The sequence below is a fragment of the Cynocephalus volans genome, chromosome 2, assembly GCF_027409185.1.
Source record: "Cynocephalus volans isolate mCynVol1 chromosome 2, mCynVol1.pri, whole genome shotgun sequence".
Taxonomy (NCBI): domain Eukaryota; kingdom Metazoa; phylum Chordata; class Mammalia; order Dermoptera; family Cynocephalidae; genus Cynocephalus; species Cynocephalus volans.
In genome coordinates this window covers 83,529,568-83,546,676 of record NC_084461.1, presented here as the reverse complement: position 1 = coordinate 83,546,676, position 17,109 = coordinate 83,529,568, and the positions used below count along the sequence as shown (strand labels likewise).

The 17,109-nt window shown below is 37.3% G+C and overlaps 1 protein-coding gene across 7 annotated transcripts in view; it reads right to left on the bottom strand.

The window, feature by feature from the left end:
• Positions 1-17,109, bottom strand: part of CAST (calpastatin) — a 112,048-nt gene that overhangs the window by 32,192 nt on the left and 62,747 nt on the right. For 5 of the 7 annotated variants that reach the window (XM_063087029.1, XM_063087027.1, XM_063087032.1 and 2 more), the window contains 10 exons: positions 15,648-15,707; positions 11,159-11,200; positions 9,688-9,744; positions 9,174-9,287; positions 7,965-8,048; positions 4,235-4,306; positions 2,935-3,033; positions 1,300-1,380; positions 646-684; positions 94-186 (listed from right to left, as the gene is read on the bottom strand). In XM_063087029.1, coding sequence (XP_062943099.1) covers positions 94-186; positions 646-684; positions 1,300-1,380; positions 2,935-3,033; positions 4,235-4,306; positions 7,965-8,048; positions 9,174-9,287; positions 9,688-9,744; positions 11,159-11,200; positions 15,648-15,707 — 741 coding nt within the window. The remainder of the gene's footprint in view (positions 1-93; positions 187-645; positions 685-1,299; positions 1,381-2,934; positions 3,034-4,234; positions 4,307-7,964; positions 8,049-9,173; positions 9,288-9,687; positions 9,745-11,158; positions 11,201-15,647; positions 15,708-17,109) is intronic. The other 2 variants (XM_063087030.1, XM_063087028.1) reach the window with 1 other exon arrangement.

Below are 17,109 nucleotides of genomic sequence, written 5' to 3'. Positions count from 1 at the left end.
AAAAGTTTAGATTTATGGCAGAGGGAAATCTAATTGTCATTCTTTTAAAGTTCGAGATCATTTCTAACAAGTTCTTAATACTGAAAACAATACCTCTTCCTTAGTTTTCTTTCCACCAGCAGTAGGGGAACTACAGGTAAAGTCAGATGACAAGGTGTCTATAGCATCGTCGGGCCCCATGGGTGTCTAAAGAAAGTGAAAGAATGGATTAGAAACCCAGCAAAGAAAGAATGCACTTTTGCAAGTCTTTAGCTACCAAATGAGATATGTTAATGAAATAACTCAGATCAAAGTCTATGTTCAGAAGGGCATGGATACTCCATAAGTATTGTTTTCCTCTCCCCCCCCTCTAAAGGTTTTACATGATAGGATATTCTCACTCTATTGTTATTAACATTTAATTTATTCTAATACTTTCTTGGCTCCATTCTCCTTCCCCTCCAAAAAACTACATGAGACTAAGGAACACTGAGACAACCCCAGCACCCACCCCCTTTCTCTGAACAGACAGAAACACACTCTGATTTGGAGATAAATTTAGTTATAATCTCCAAATACAGAATTGATAGCCCTATTCCCCCAACTGAAGATATCAAGAATGTTAATTTAGATCTTAGAAGATCTTAGAAGATCTTGTGAACTCACCGAAGAGTCTGGAGGAGGTCCCGTGATCCCTTCTTTTTTCTGAAACAAACGTTAATTTGATGATGTTGAGAAGGCAAGATTCATACTTATGACTGGCAAAATGTATTGCTCAATGTGTGTTATGGGTTGAACTGTGTTCTCCCCAAATTCATATGAAGTCCTAACCCCTAGTACCTTAGAATGAGACCTTATTTGGAGATACAGTCTGATAGAAGTAATCAAATAAAGATGAAGTGTTAAGGTGGGTCCTAAACCATTATGACTGCTGTCCTAATAAAAAGGGGAAATTTGGACCCAGGGATACACAGAGGGAAGATGATGTAAAGAGACACGGGCAGAAGACGGCATCTACCAGCCAAGCAGAGAGGCCTGGAGGCGAGCTCCACCCCTCACACCCCAAGAAGGAACCAACCCTGCTGACACCTGATTCTGCACCCCTAGCCTGAACTGTGAGACAATACTTCTCTGTTGTTTAAGCCACCCAGTCTGTGGTCTTTCTTGCAGCCCTAGCAAACTAATACAGTAAGCTTCGTAGTGATGACAATTTCATATGTCCCATGATACTTTCCATATTTTAAAAATTGGGACGATATTGATATAAAATTATATTACAAAGGAAACAGTGAAGTAAAAGTGAATGATTATTTAACTTACAGCTAGGAGTTCCCTATATTTTGGAGGAATTGTGACTTCTCTTTTACCCAGTTCCTCTATGTAGGTAGAAAACATTGGATCCTAGAACAAAAATCACACAGATAAGGATATAATGTAATTAATCAGCTGAGAATGTTATATGCATATCCTGAAACCAAAGTACTATTTTAATATTAATTTATAGAACTATTGCAATGAAATATAAGTCATTAAAAAGCTAACACTTTACACATCTCTGGAGTTCTGAGTTTACACAAATAATTACCCATATTTAATTGGTTTAACTCATATGTAATGTTAGAAAATATTCAAAATATTAAAGTTGATTCCTATATTAAAAATAAATTTTGTTTTCAAATGTTTTCATTATCTAACATTTCCAGTACATACAAAAGTACAGTTAATAACATAATGAACTTCTGTATAACCTAACATCCAGTTCTATCAGATCTACAGTTATTGATTATGTAATTTCTAAGAGATGAAAATCACAGATAAAGTGGGTTTCTCCTGTTTAGTCCTCTCCAGTCCAATTCCCCTTCTTTGTTACCCAGAGATAGCCACCACCCTGAACTTTAAGTTTATCATATTCATCCACTTAAAGATGAGCATATCCGAAACTATTACAGATGTAAGTAGTATAAATAAGGTACATTATTTTGCATATTTTCAAATGTTACACAAATGGTATCGTATTCTATATGTAATTCTGCATTATTTTTACTATAAATAATGTTTTTGTAATGTATCCATGCTGATATATGAATAATCCATTTTAACCATTATAAAGCATTGCATTATATTATCCTGTCCTCTACTGAACAAAATTGTTTTCAAATGTTTCACCAGTTCTTATAACTCCTTGTACACATGGGCAAGGCTCCTTCCTGGGAATCTCTCTACAGGCTGACTTCCTGGTTGACGACAAAGCTCATCTTCAACACCCACCAAGTATAGGCAAGTTGTGAGACTTTCATGCTTTTGTCAGTCAAAGTGCAAAATGATATCACTCCATGTTTTAATATCATTTGTCTAATTACTAGGAGAGTTTCATTTTACTTGTTAATTAGCCAGTCAAGTTTTCACCTAATTTTCTACTAGATTGCCTTTTTCTGTATATTTTTTATAAATTCTAGAAGCAAATCATTTTACATCTGTTGCAAATATTTTCATCTAGTCTATAGTTTATCTTTTTGTTTTTTTAACCAAGAAACATAAAATTTTCGTGCCTTTTAGGAGGGGGAATAGGGATAAACCGAGGGTAGTAAATATCTAGGAATCAAAATATGTTCAAATCATAGGATGGAAAATACCTGGACATCAAAATGAGTTCAAGTCCACTGGACTTTAACCTTGAGGCCAGAAAATAAGTCTTTGTGACCCAACAGGTTGTATCCCAGTGCCAGTCTTAGCAGAAACAATCAATAAATGTTTGCTGAATCAATGTAATTATATAGCTACCACAGGACAAACCACTTTTATCCCCAACAGTAATTTTTATTTGCTGTTGCTGATGCTGACATCATTCTGTTTCTATCCAAGTGACAGAACAAACACTAGGTGTTCTCTTGCGCTTCGTGTCCATGCTCTGCTACCCACTGAGTATAAATTTTTACAGATATCAACATTACATACTGAAACTTCTGGTCCAGTATATGTGGCATTATCTACTGTAGTTTCTTCAGGTTCTCCTAAAGTGTCTACTAAGTCATCCAAAGCAGCTTCCATGTCTGACTGGAAAAGAAAGAGCAGATATTTCAATGTTATTTGCTATACATATTTCACTTTTGATTTTTTAACTACAAAAAAAGCATTCTGCATAGAAGAAACACCAAACCCCAAAAGTTCTTAAACTATCAAAATAATTAAAATTGGTCTCTGGTAGACCTTAAAGTCTAAAGTCCCAGAGTATAGATTCTGGGTTGGAAAGATAAAAAGCCCTATTCAAGTAAGAATACTATTTCAACAAGTCTAAAGGCATTAACTACATAAACAAATGTATGACTTCATTAAGGCTGCTAGTTCAATATACTGACAGTTAAAATGAAAAAAGAAATAAAACAACAAAATACAAAGAACTATGGCCATGTTGCTATAAGCAGTAGGAGAAATGCTTGTATTTATTGCTTATCAATAGTTTTCCAGAATTTTATACAAAGAACGCCAACAAAATCTCTATGTAGCACCTCTTCCAAACAGAATCTATTTCAAAATTGGATTTGCCTATATTCTTTCATTCATTTGTGTTTTGTTCACTTGCTTGCCTGAAGAAGTTCACAAAACAGAAATTACCTGAAAAATATGTTAAACTTACAGGAACTGAGTTTATTCTGTCAATATGGGCTCAAATCAGTATAAGAAATGAGAGAGCACCTCCATCCTATTTTTAAGGTTAAGAATGACTCACTGTGAACAATAACCTTCCTCTAAAGGGGAAAACAACAATCTAGGGAAAGACCCTTTACTATTTAACTCAGATTCAAAAGAACTGTTTAAAATATTTGTTTGATTTTTTTGCAACTACCATATAAACCGACAATTTTAGGACTCACCTGATCACGGATATCTGTAATAGAATTTGGGGCCTATTAGCGTCAGGCTGATTCTTTGGGGAATTTCAGAATAAAGTACCTGACATTCTTTAGTGATACCTCTGGTTAAAAAAAGGTGCATTTGCAGGAGACAAACTGGCATGTAAACTCCATAGAATGAAACTGAAGTTTTCAAAACACGGGGTTATAACACAAAATGTTGTAAACATATATGAAAACCATACTTTCAATCCAGTCATATTAGTTTGAAACACTAATTCATTAAAACGATCCTTTAAGTTATCCCCCTCATATTGTCTACCCACAAGAAATCAGATTACGATAAAGACAGAACTAGCACATGAATGAGTATCTTATGTGGTAGTGCACTGCTACCTTCATACCTTTCCAGATGGTTTGTCAGGTTTGGATTCAACTGGTACAGCTGGTACTGATGATTTCTTTTCTTTTTTCTGCTGAGAGTTTAGAAAGAAATAAAAACTCCTTCTCACATACCTTTATAAAGCTCAATACTATTACATATTTTAAAATGAATTCATAATATTAATAGCATTGATCATATACTGAACATCTGCTCTGTACCAGACACTATGCCATATGTTTTAAATCCTTTTTCAGAACAGTTTAAATAATAATATCATTTAGTGATGGGGAAAGCAAGGCTCTGAGAGGTTAAATAACTTTCCTCATGTTACACAGTAACGGACAGAACCAAGAGTTGAATCCAGGACTGTCTATTTCTTTCTTCACTGTTCTTCTCTGGGGCCCATAATCAGTCTTTGCAATACGCATGAATTCCTTCTTTAGGCTGCCACTTCCAGCTGTTGCGCTCTGAGTCTTTGCCCCTACACATGAAGGCCTCCATGTCCCTTGCTTTAGCTTCTCAACACTCGCTCTTTCCTTATTTCCCTAAAATGAGTTTTGCTCTCACCATTGCTTCAGTTGCTTTATTGAAGATTGCCAATAACTTTCCAATTTGTAATTTCCATGCCTTTATCCCAATGTAATCTTCTCTGAAGTTTGACCCCGGGAATCATCCCTTTCCCAACTCATCTCTCCCAGCTGCCACTACCCAGCACTATGCCAGTTCTTCTCTGGTGTTTGTGTCCTTTGGTCTGTCACCTCTGGCATTTCTTCCACTTGGCCCCAACTGCACACATTCTGCATGTTTCTGCCCTGTGCTGACAGGGTCAAACCAGAATCATTCTCTAGGGCCAGGGATCAAACACTTTCAGGGCTTGGCAGGAACTTAATGGGTGAAATTGTAGGATTTAAGACAATAGGAGACCACACCCCATTTGAAGGTATCTGAATTTGGGCAGCAGAGCACAGAGGCAAAGGGCACAGGCCTTCACTGTCTGGGCTTCCATAGCAGTTGCAGCACGAGTAGCTGCCTGAGACCTTGGCAAGTCATTTCTCCTTCTGTATGTACCTCAGTTTCCCTGTGTGCAAAGAGGAGATGATGACTGTACCTACCTCTGGGGGGTTGTGAGAATTAGACAAATTAATCCATATGAAGTATGAAAACTAGTGTTGTGCATTTGCTAAGCACTATATAAGTACTTGCTATATAACTAAGCGCTAAATAAGTGACTGCTGCAATTATAATGCTTAAAATACTGTGGGGACCAGGGTATGAGCCTGAGTCTATGCAACTCATACCACCTCCATGATTCAACCACCACCTTGTGCAGATACTCATATTCTCTCCTCATCATCCGTTTCCTTCCTCCACTTTCAATCTCTCTATCCCTCCTCCCTTCTTCTCTCTCCCTCTGTTCCTCTTCATCTCCCTCCTCCTACATTCTTTTGTACCCCAAACAATATTTTAATTGCCTTCCTACACATCTTTCTTTGAACACTTCAAACACTTAAATTCAGCCTGTCCAAAAGCACACACACACTTTTCCTCACCAAACAATTCCTCTTCTGATTTCTGTCCACCTTTCCAAGGTAGCCAGGGGCTCAGTCAGGAACAGGACTGCAAGGCACCCAGCTCACAGTTTAAGGAGGCACTTACTCTTAGGTGCTGACCCTGCACTTGCACAAACCCGACAGTGAGTGCCTCCTTAAATTTTGTTCCTTGGCTACTTTCCTTGCCTTACTGTAGGGTTACCAACCTAGTTCTACCAGACTCTGAAGCTCCAGCCTATCTCAGATTTTACTTTGCCTTTGCCTACTTTGGCCAATTGTTTCCTAAAACCTGAAGATTTTACCTCTGCAATGTCTCTTGTGTAAGTCCCCACCTTTTAATTCGATCATAGCTGTAATTTAAGCTATACTATGACTCACCAGAACTAAAACAGCCCCTGACCAACCTTCCACCTTCCTGTCTGCCCTCCCTCCCTTTCTATTCCATTTCATCTGTCTGAAGTCTACTTAATCCAACTGCAGCTTGGTTTCAAATCAAGCGCATCACCCCATCTGTTTTCTGGTGTTCTCAATAGCTACCAACTACACATATAAATGTACCTTGGCATTCTCCACAGTAGTGCTTAACCTGTCTTTCTGGTCTTGCAGCCCCACCACTCACCTCCCCAGTATTTCACCCACACTGGAATGCACTTTGTGCCAGGAACACATCTCATATCTTTCAACACCCTGACGTGTTTGCTATCCTGTAATCCTCACTCTCCTTCCATGCCTAACTCAGATTGGATCTACTCTCTCAAAGTTCTTGTGGATTCCCTGAGTCAGACAGAATCCCTCAGTTCCTCACCAAACACCTCCTTTTGATGGTCTTTCTAAATCTGCCTCAAATTACACTCCCAGGTAAATTGTTTTCTCCACAAACCCTAGCTGGGTCAGCCTGCAGCTACTGTGTCCTGCAGAGTCAACCGTGATGCTTTAAACATGCTAAGTACTAAAATAAGAAGGCAGATCTGATCAATCCTACTTGATGGGAGAAAAATTAGAGGCAAAGAAAAGTGAAATGACTTGCCGCAACTTCCAGCACAAGTCAATGCACAAAAGAATTCAACATAAGCCTCTCCTAGTGTTATTATTTAGCTTTCACTGACAACACTGGCTAATTTACATCTAGCATAAAATTTCAAATTTTGAATAGATTTAAAAATCTATTCTAACATATATAATCCTCCATTTTCAAACCAGTTCCTCTAAGTACTCCTCGTCCCTCAGCATAAGAGAGAGTATATCCCTGGGGTGACGTGGAGTCTCAAAGTAACATACGAGTGATCTGTTGCAAGAAAAACAATTTTAAGTTGGGTATTTTAATATAAAAGTTTATGTAAATTCTGCCCTTAGATGAAAATAATGTGCTTTTCCCCCCAAATCTGGGAAATAAATGATGTTTCAGGAGATGTGCCATAATTTTATCCTATGACTTTCTTCACCATCTAGGCTGTCGGGGTATACCATTCCCATTTTGAGAAGCAGGAATATAAATAAATATATACTACTTTTTTTCCATTTTCATTTCCATCTTCTCATTGTTGCTTCAATTGTTTACTTGTGGATTCAAACTGATTACATGCCCTTTAAACCAATTACTAAGTCTGTATTGCTCTGGGTAGAAAGAATACACCACTTTTCATCTGACATTCCCAGGCTAGTATCTGAAGTAGCTCTTCAAAGGACCTCAGGAAGGCTTGCCCATAATTAGCCTGCACAGCACATCTGAGTATAGTTGCTCCTGAGAAGGCTTGCAGTGTCTCCTTTGAAAACCTCCCATATCAATTTACGTTGATATCATGACTGCTTGTGATTGACTAGTATCAAGATAGCTGGTATGAACATTGATAGCCAAGAGTAATACTTATCCAAACCTTCATGGAAATTTTACCTGCTTTATTTCACACCTAAAAGTCTGGAAGGCAGGGTCTGAGTCAACTCACATTCTAGTTTCCTCAATTCTGAGACCAGGCCTTACATATGGCAGGTGCTCAGTAAGTATTTATTGAATATATGAATTTTGAAGTCATTTTTGGTATCTTGTTCACTCTATATCCCTTAACTGCATGTTCTTCACAAAATTTCCCATATAAAAAGTGTTCAGTTTTGCCAAACCATAGGTTATCTGAGCATATGTTTCTTATAAAAGAAACCCAGTAAGCACAGAGGCCCACGGTCATATCCCTTATGTGCACTCACCTTATCATCTGGTTTGCCAGAAGTTACAGCTACACCAGCAGCAACACTCTTTCCACCAGCAGAAATCGTGTCTTGTGATTTAGTCTAAGAGTGAGGATAAAGATTGACAGCACTAAGTATCTTTGTATGACTATTATTGAGATCATGAGTTTCAAATGTCACCAACACCTGCCAGTTGGCCCTCATGGACATCACGGAATGTCTACTAGCTTCTACTGCACAAGATGCAATGCTGGGCACCACATGAAGCTACGTTCAGGGGCCTACAGGGTCTGTGCAGGTAATACAAACAGGTCAGTCAGGCTAGGTAGGCACTGTGGTGAACTGGAGCATACACCAGGTGTAACGGCTACTTCTAATATTATAATTAGAAAAAGGGCTGACCCTGTGGCTCACTCGGGAGAGTGCAACGCTGGTAACGCCGAGGCCGCGGGTTCAGATTCTATATAGGGATGGCCAGTGCACTCACTGGCTGAGCGTGGTGCAGACAACACCGTGCCGAGGGTTGCGATCCTCTTATTGGTCAGAAAAAAAAAAAAAAATTCTAATTTTTTCAAGAGAAGCTAGAAATTAGGATTTTATATAAAATATCCTGACTTTAAATGCTGGGAACTAATTAAAAATAATTTTTAACAATACTGTAAGCCAAACAAAATACACGTGTGGCTGCATTTAACTGGTCAGTCACAAATTTGTGATCTCTGATATAAAATATATCTTGAAGCAGGCCTTGATATAATTTTTCAAGCACTCTCAATGAAAAAGTTCTTCTCATAGATGTTTATTCTTCCAAAAGCTGACTGCCATTAACCACAAAACTGTGGAATCAATTTCTGGCTCACTAAGTTCATCTCTTCTATGACAAGACTCTAAAAACACTTTAAGACTTCATTCCCCTAGGAGGCAGCCTCAATCCAAAGTTTCCTGTCTGGGAGACTCCAGAGCCTTCCGCCTTGCAGTCAGCTAGGCAGTGGGAGAAGGCTGGACAGAACATTCTCCCAGACCCATCTAATGTTCTTCTCAAGCCCTCCAAAAGCTTAAGTGTTTTTGAGGCTATTTGTAAAACCAATAGCACCAAATATTGCAATACAAAATATATTCAGCATAGCCCCATAGATCCAACTACACACCTCAATGTGAATAGGGGAACCATATCTTACTAGCTAGTTGTTGTTAGTGTTTTCTCATCTATCAACCTGCTTATTTTACCTTTGGTTCTGTTGATTTCTCTGATGTCAGCTGCTCACTTGACCTGGAAACTGCTTTTTCACTATGAGCATGCTTACTTCCTTTCTCTGTTGCATGCTTGGGTAGGCTTTTTGGCTGAAAGCACACACGTACGTGCACACACACATACAAAAACATTATTACCAAGATGCTAGTTTTAAACATAATACTGACAATTTTCTCTATAGAGTAAAAAGAGTTCATAATAGTTGTGCTGTTTGTGGTTTTGATTAATGTGAATTTGAATTAGTGTGATATAAAGGTGATAAAACTTCACTTTAGGTACAAAATTTGAAATGGTACAAATCCTTCCCCCCAATTCGGCAAGAATCATGAGTAAATTGTAAACACTGTTATTGCCACATGATGGCACCATTTTAGCTGAAAAAACAAACATCCAGCCATCCACTGTTGGGATTAGTCTGGAATGATATTTTAATCATACCTCACCCAAAAGACATAACCTTCATAGTATATTCTAGTGATAATCATTTACCTCTTTGTGTTCCTTTGGCTTTCCTTCTTGGGATTTTTTCTCATGAACCACAGATGGCTGTCAATTTCAAAAGATTAAAAACTCAATTACATTGGAGTCCACTGTTTTCATATTTACAAACAGGCTCAAGAACAAAATCTCAGTAAAATCATTCTGCCTCTGTCAAGAAAAGTTCACTTAGGCCCAGTTCTTTAGGATCAAAGAAGTAGACATGTGCTGTCTGTCTGGCCAATAGTAATCCCACCAATGGTTTCCAACAATGGCGATTATCATAAGAATAATGAAAAAATAGTATTTCATATCAAATGTTTTCAAATATATGTGTATCTCCAAGTTACTGGCTGTTTTTCACAATTCATGCTATCTGGAATTAGCAGGTCTATCTACAGAGACATCAAATGATTGGTGTGACCACTGAGTTTATTGACAGGGGATCCCACTCTAGAAATTAACTTTTTAAAAAATATTCTTTTATAGGAGATGAAGAACTCTACACTTTCTTCAATTTAATGATTTACAATGTTTTGTCTGTTACAAGTAGAGAAGATCACATCACCAGAAACCCAGTTCTCTTGAGATTTGGTAGATAATTTTGGTTATCTAGATGAGGCATTACATGTGGAACAAAAGACAACTTCCCCTAGCGGCTGAACTCTTCACTCTAGAGTTCACCATGCCACTCCCAGCCTCAGAGGCTACCAGGAGGCCTTAGGCAAAATCAGGTAAGCCTCATCTTTCACCTCGTCCCTCCTGCACTTCAACCACTTCAGCCCAAAGCACTTCTGTACTTTCCCACAGGAAGCCTTGTGGTCTTCTCTGAGTATTTGCTTAAGCACTTGAAAAATTAAAGTGTAGCATCTTGCTGAGGAGAAACATTTGTGCTGCTGCAGACACCCTGGGGTCCACCTTCTCGTGGAGGCAGAATGGCTTTCAGTCTGGACAGCCAGGAGGCAGGAAAGCAAGAGAAGTCACTCCCAAGAACTCCTCACTCATAACACTCCTCACTCCTCACTCATAACAACTGAGGTTATGACATCAAGATAAACCCAGCTGGCCTTGGGAAAGACTCCCATCCTTAAGTTACCAGGTGCTGGGTTCAGACCCATTATTCTTGATGTCTCATCGGAATTGGAATTGAATACTTGCTACCTTTTGTCACTTCTCCTTTGTTCTTCCTGCTTTTAAAAAAAAAAAACAAAAAACAATTCACCTATAACAAAAATCTAGATTCAAACAAAATGTCTTCTGAAATATGTTGCCCTCTCTAATTATATATTCTTTTTAACAATATATGGATGCAATGTTATAAGTATTTTATATATACTATACACAATCATATTAAAAAGGGTAGTCCAAAAATTAATTAGCTGGCAAATCCCTTTACCATTCAGAGGCACCAAGGTGGGAAATTGGTTATTCATTGTTATTAAAAAGAATCCAAATAGCTCATTAGCAGACTTAAATTGTTTACCTTAGTTGATGGTGACTTCTTCTCAGATTCTGTTTTTACAGCCTAAATTTGGGGGGTGGGTGGGAGGAAGGAAAAGAAGGAGGAAAAGAAGAATGGCCATAGTTACAAAGATTATCACAGATTTTTCTTTAACTAAGGAAGCTCAAAAGAAATGATTTTGATGTAATTATAAACTTTGAGTTAAGTTTATTACACTTTGCTTGGAATTGTAACTCTAGATAAAACACTTAGCACACTTACTAATATTCTGCTCTTATTATCCAGATGGAAATTTTTTTTTTTTTTTTTTTTTTGGTGGCTAGCCAGTTTGGGGATCCGATCCCTTGACCTTGGTGTTACAAGATGGCGCTTTAACCAATTAAGCTAACCTGCCAGCTCCCAGATGGAAATTTAAATCTTACTTCTTGCCATGTGTATCAAAGATATGTAAAGATTTATTATATTAACGTTGCATTGTAGCTAACACATAAGCAACATAAAATAAAAACTCTCGTTCTTCAAAGCCAATAGTACTGTGTTTCAAAACCTCTATCATGATCTTTTTATCAATGAAACACCACAGGTTTTGGCTGACAGTGTGAAAGAATGGGATGGTGGTAGAATCGAGGGCACAGAAAGCAGTGAAATATATTTTTAGTGCCAAAATGTGACTGATGGCCATGCAGCTAAGGCTACAGAAAGTCCATAATGGGATGACTGATTTACAAAAGATTGTGAACTGCAATATTAGCAAGTGCTGAGTGGCTAAAGTGACCATTAGTAAACAGAGATGCCCTAGAACAATAAACCACATCACCTGTTTTTTATGTCTTTTCTTGGTAGGAGAATGCGGTCCTTCCATCTGTTTGCTGCTTGGAATGGCCTAACATGAGAGCAGAGCCCCCAGTGTAATTTTATCAGACAGTCAAGTAACACTTATAAACAGGGCTAAGATGTTTATACCGAGATCCATTCTATTCATCTATTGTGGTTACTTGATGATATGTATGTAACTTCTACAAGTTGTAGGCACCTCAACTCTAAGGTCCATACGGTCTCAAGCAAATATTTTAGTGTGGGTTCTCATTCTTTCTGTGAACATTTCCATTAATAAAATTAATTTCTGATTCCCCTCCTTTCCCTTCCTTCTTTGTGTAAAAGCTGCTTGAGCAATATTTTTCTCTACCTATATTTCCAATGTTTGGTTACAATAAAATAAATAGTCACAAGTGTTGTTGAAAGTTTTCTGAAATTCTGTCAACAAAATTTTAAAACAATTTTGTAAATATTTAGTGTATGGATTTTATTGTATGTGTCATAGCCCTGTACGTACAGATCTAATCTAAAGTTCTAGGAACGCTTCTGAAGAAGTGGTTATAATTTAGGACCTTTAGTGTGATATTTTACGAAGCTTTATCTAACTAAATGTTACCTGTAAACTGTTTAAGTAAATTAAATTGTTTAATTTAAGTACATGCATGAATTCTCAATATAGGCAAGATATGAAATCAGGAATAAAGCTTGATTAAACATTTTATGAACTTTTCAAAGTAAAACATTATGAATTAGGCCCAATATTTTCTGTCATTTCTTTCCATTTATCTGCTTGATGATATCAGCACAAATTTCTATTTAATTTCTATTTTTTATTTTATTATCTGAAGAGGCTAAAGTCAAATACCCTCAAGTTATAATGTCCGTAATGAAAACACATACTTTCCTCACATAGTGGCCCCTTGCTTTGCCAACACACTGTTTTGGGAAGGAAACAAAGTTCATGATCTAAGAAGTGTTTTTAAAGAAATATTAAATTTTGTATCCTTTCGCATTACATCCTTGCTAATGAGGGATCTGTTTATGCTACTATCGTTTATTTGAGTTTATGCAAATACAATTTGTTAAATAATTAACAAGGAATATAAGCCAGCTGGTACTGTAGTTGGTTTGAATCTATTAATAGCTTCCAATTTATAATTTGGCAATCAAAATTTTACATGGGAGAACTCTACACTACAATTAAGAATGTATGCTCACAGACACAGCAGCTTATAATGAAATGTACATTTAAACCAGTGATTGCTAAATTTATTTTTCATAGTGGTGGCACTAAATATAATGATGAGAATAATAACTAATGCTTATCAATCACCTCTTGGTACCAGGGACTGTTCTAAGCTCTACATGTGTCAACTCACCCCATGAGACAGGTATTGTTATTATCCTCATCTTGCAGATGAGAAATTGAGGTTAAAGAAGTTAAATGACTTCCCAAGGACACCCATGGTGGACGTGCAGTTGTGTTCTCAGTCACTGCACCGTACTGTCTCTCCAGTGTTGGCCAATAGCCAACTCCTACTGGGTGCTTACTGTGGAACAGCATCATCCAATATATTTACATTTGTTTCCTTACGAGTCTTGAGAGATGGGTACTATTATCATCTTCCTCAAAACTGTACAGATAAGGAAACCAAGGTAAAGAGGGTTGTCCAATATCATGGCGGTGTGGAACCAGGATGTCACGCTAGGCTCCAGCATCCACACTACATGGTCTCTCATGGATTTCATCCTGATTAGAAATGATTTACCTTCCATCTTAAACCCAGCAGTGTGACTAACAACTCTTCTGTGGAAGTAGCAAGAGATTTAGAACATCGATCTAGACATATCATTCCCCTCTGGACCTAACCTGACTTTTATTTTAAAGGTGTAGAATATGACAAGGATTTGGTATAGGTATTATTTTGGATTAGCATCTTTTCCCTCAAGCTCAAAATATTTGGAGACATGCTCATCAAGCTCACAAACATCTCCAAATTTTATGAGCCAGACATCAGAAGCACATGGAGATAAGATGATTAATGAGAACAGTGTGACTGAAGCCCACCAAGGGAAGAGAACTGAGACCAAAAGTGGTCTCAAGTTGGCCACTGGTGACACTTGATCACGTGCATCTTATTTCTGTTTCTGCCTCTCATCTCTCCCCTACGTTCTTCCCTTCCCCTAGTTTTGTAAGACTGCCAGAAATTCCCATGATTAATGCTTAGTGATGGCTGAAGAGTTTGCTGACACTTGCTCTAGAAAAAATGGCACACTGGAAATGAGCACTGGTTCTCGAGCTGAGGGACATTGGGGATTAGAATCAGGCAACAGGTTAAAAGAGAACCAAGAAAATAAAAAGGAAATCCTATATTTATGGCTCTTCTTTCTCTAGTTTTCATGAACTCTAAGTTCAAAGAGAATTGTTTTTTCGTAGATGCTTCTACCATAGTCTTTTAGGATTACTTTAAGATTGAAATAAGATTTTTTAATTTTTTAAGATTAAGCTTGGTATAAATAAGTAGCGACTGCTAATAGACTAATTAGGAATCATATAATGTATATTTAAAAACAATTAATATATCAATTTAAATGTAAAATACCAAATAAAAATATAATTTTAGATTTACAATAAAAATAAAAATGAATGCTAAATGAAACTTAGAAGGGCTTACATTTGAATAGTAAGTTTCCAGATATTTGCAATGTTATTTCAAACAGTTCAAGATGAGGCCATAGGATCCCTTGATAATACTAAATTATGGTGCCACATCACCTGGGATAGGAAACTACTAGGATAACAAATTAATATGAAAGACAGAAAATAAGAGAATGTTGGTGATTTCAAATAAGGGCAATTTAATAATAATGAGGCTGGGGTAGCTCTTAAAGGCACTAAACAATACTGGCTCCTAAGAATTAGTTGAGAGTATTTTGAAAATGCTCTCTCTTTAATCCCCCACCCTGAAATATTCTCAAGAAACAGAAGTTGAGACATAGTAACTAAAAGGGGAAGGTTTAAGGCAGCTTCAGTCAACTCTTCAAAGCCAGACTTCTATGTGACAATCCCACTAGCAGACATTCTTTTATTTTTTCTTCTGAAATTGCAAGAAATAATTATAAGAATAAATTCAAAGTAGAGCTCAACAAACGTTTGTCAATAAGATGGCATCACATGACTCAAATTTCAGAAAGAAACGTCAGAAAGCATCTGAAATAATCAGTATCTGTTTCACTTACTTCTATGTTTATATCTGTTTCACTCATTTCTATGTTTACTTAGTATATAACCTTTTCTCATTTTTATATTTATTTTTAAAAGGCCAGAATAATAAAATCATTTTTAACAAGAAATCAAGAATTTATATTCTCATTTAGATCCGGAGAAATGCACATAGAGATATTATCTTAAATTTAAAAAAATCAAGTCTAGGACCAAAAAATTCTAAGTGATTACTTTTTTCTAGATATTCTAAAACTATGTAAAAGTGAAGAGATGGTGTTTGAGGTAAACATTGGAAGGAAAGCTGAATTTTCAAAGACTCCCATAAATTAGGAAGAATATGTTTACTTCCGGAACTTAAGCTTCATAGGAAACATAATCTGTCAAAAATCAGGCTACATTTGTTTTCCCTTACAATATAATCGACTTTAAATAGCAGTCCCAGCGCTGATTCTAGAAGGTTCTCTATACCTTGGTTTCTGTGGGATTCATCCTGGAAGACTTGCTGGTTGCACCAGAGGAAGCTGATACCTAGAAAGAAATGAAACAGGAAGTCTGATTCTATTTAACCTACAATATGCACGGTCCTTCAGCTCCTCTAAGCCAGACTGCCCTTAATTCCTTATGCTGTTTTTACCTAGTGTACCTCACCCACAAAAATCCAGCAGGTGGTGCTGCCCAAGGGATAAAAAGCCTTTGTAATCAGGTCAAATGGGTTCAAATTTGGGGTCTGCTGTTTACTAAATAATCCTGGGCAAGTTACTTAAATTTTCTGATCTTCTAATCCTCAATTCTTCTTCAGTAAATAACAACTACCTTGTAAGTTTATTATAAAAATTACTGCCTGGTACATAATAACTGCTTAGCAAATATTATGATTATTGTTAATGTTATGTTTAGAAAGAACATGGACTTCAAAACTTGACAGAATTTTGTTCAAATCCCAGCTCTCCCGATTACTAGCTTTGTGACCTTGAGCCCTAGTTTTCCAGATACAGAAAATGGGCCAATAACATCTATTTTGCAGTATTTTAAGTATTTGAGAAAATGTGTGTAAATTGTCTGGCACATTGTAGGTTCTCATTAAATTACTAGAACATTATTTCTTTTATACAAGATAGAAGGAACTCCATAACTCCAGGAAATAGACTTGGGTGGATGCAAATTGTCCCTTCGGTGCATGTAAGGAATAGAAGTTGGGAGACAGGGTTGCAGAGGGAATGTTACTGCATTATCTGTTTCATCTACACTACTCCTCTGAGGGCAAGAGGTGATGAATGGTAACTGAAGTATTCAAGAAACACCCTTCCTAAGGATGCCAGGGGGTGGCAGAATAAGCCCCTGCAATCCAGTCACCTAAGCAGTGGGATGTGCTTGTGGACACTTGCATGATATTGAGTATTATTCTAGTGTTTAACTTGTATTATACTGGTTAATATTAAATAGATAATTATCTTTGCAAATTCCAACCCAGGCTCATTTAAATGTCCTTAACATTTGAGTCTGTTAGGTTGTAGAGTACAGGGATTCCATCTGGCACCAGTTGCCTTCTTAAGCAACCAGCTGCTAGTCAACAACTGCAGTCCTGCCAGCAATACCCACAGAGCCTATAGTGTGGGGTTCACTCTGTCTCTCATGCCTGGCCCTGAGCCACCTCAGAGCTGAGTTACAAGGCAGCGTGAGCCATCCCTGCTTCTTCCTTACCTTTCCCCACCCCCAACATACTATCTCTCAAGGTGATTGTATGAAACTCACTATACCTTATAGCCTACCATCAATATCACCTTCTCCACAGATCTCAGTTAATGTAGGACACACTGATGCTTAGAGTTCAATTACCATAATTCACAGACAGAAACACAACACTTTAGTATACTGACTTTTCAAACATAATCATATGAACTATTCCTGAGCACCCTTAGACATCAGACCC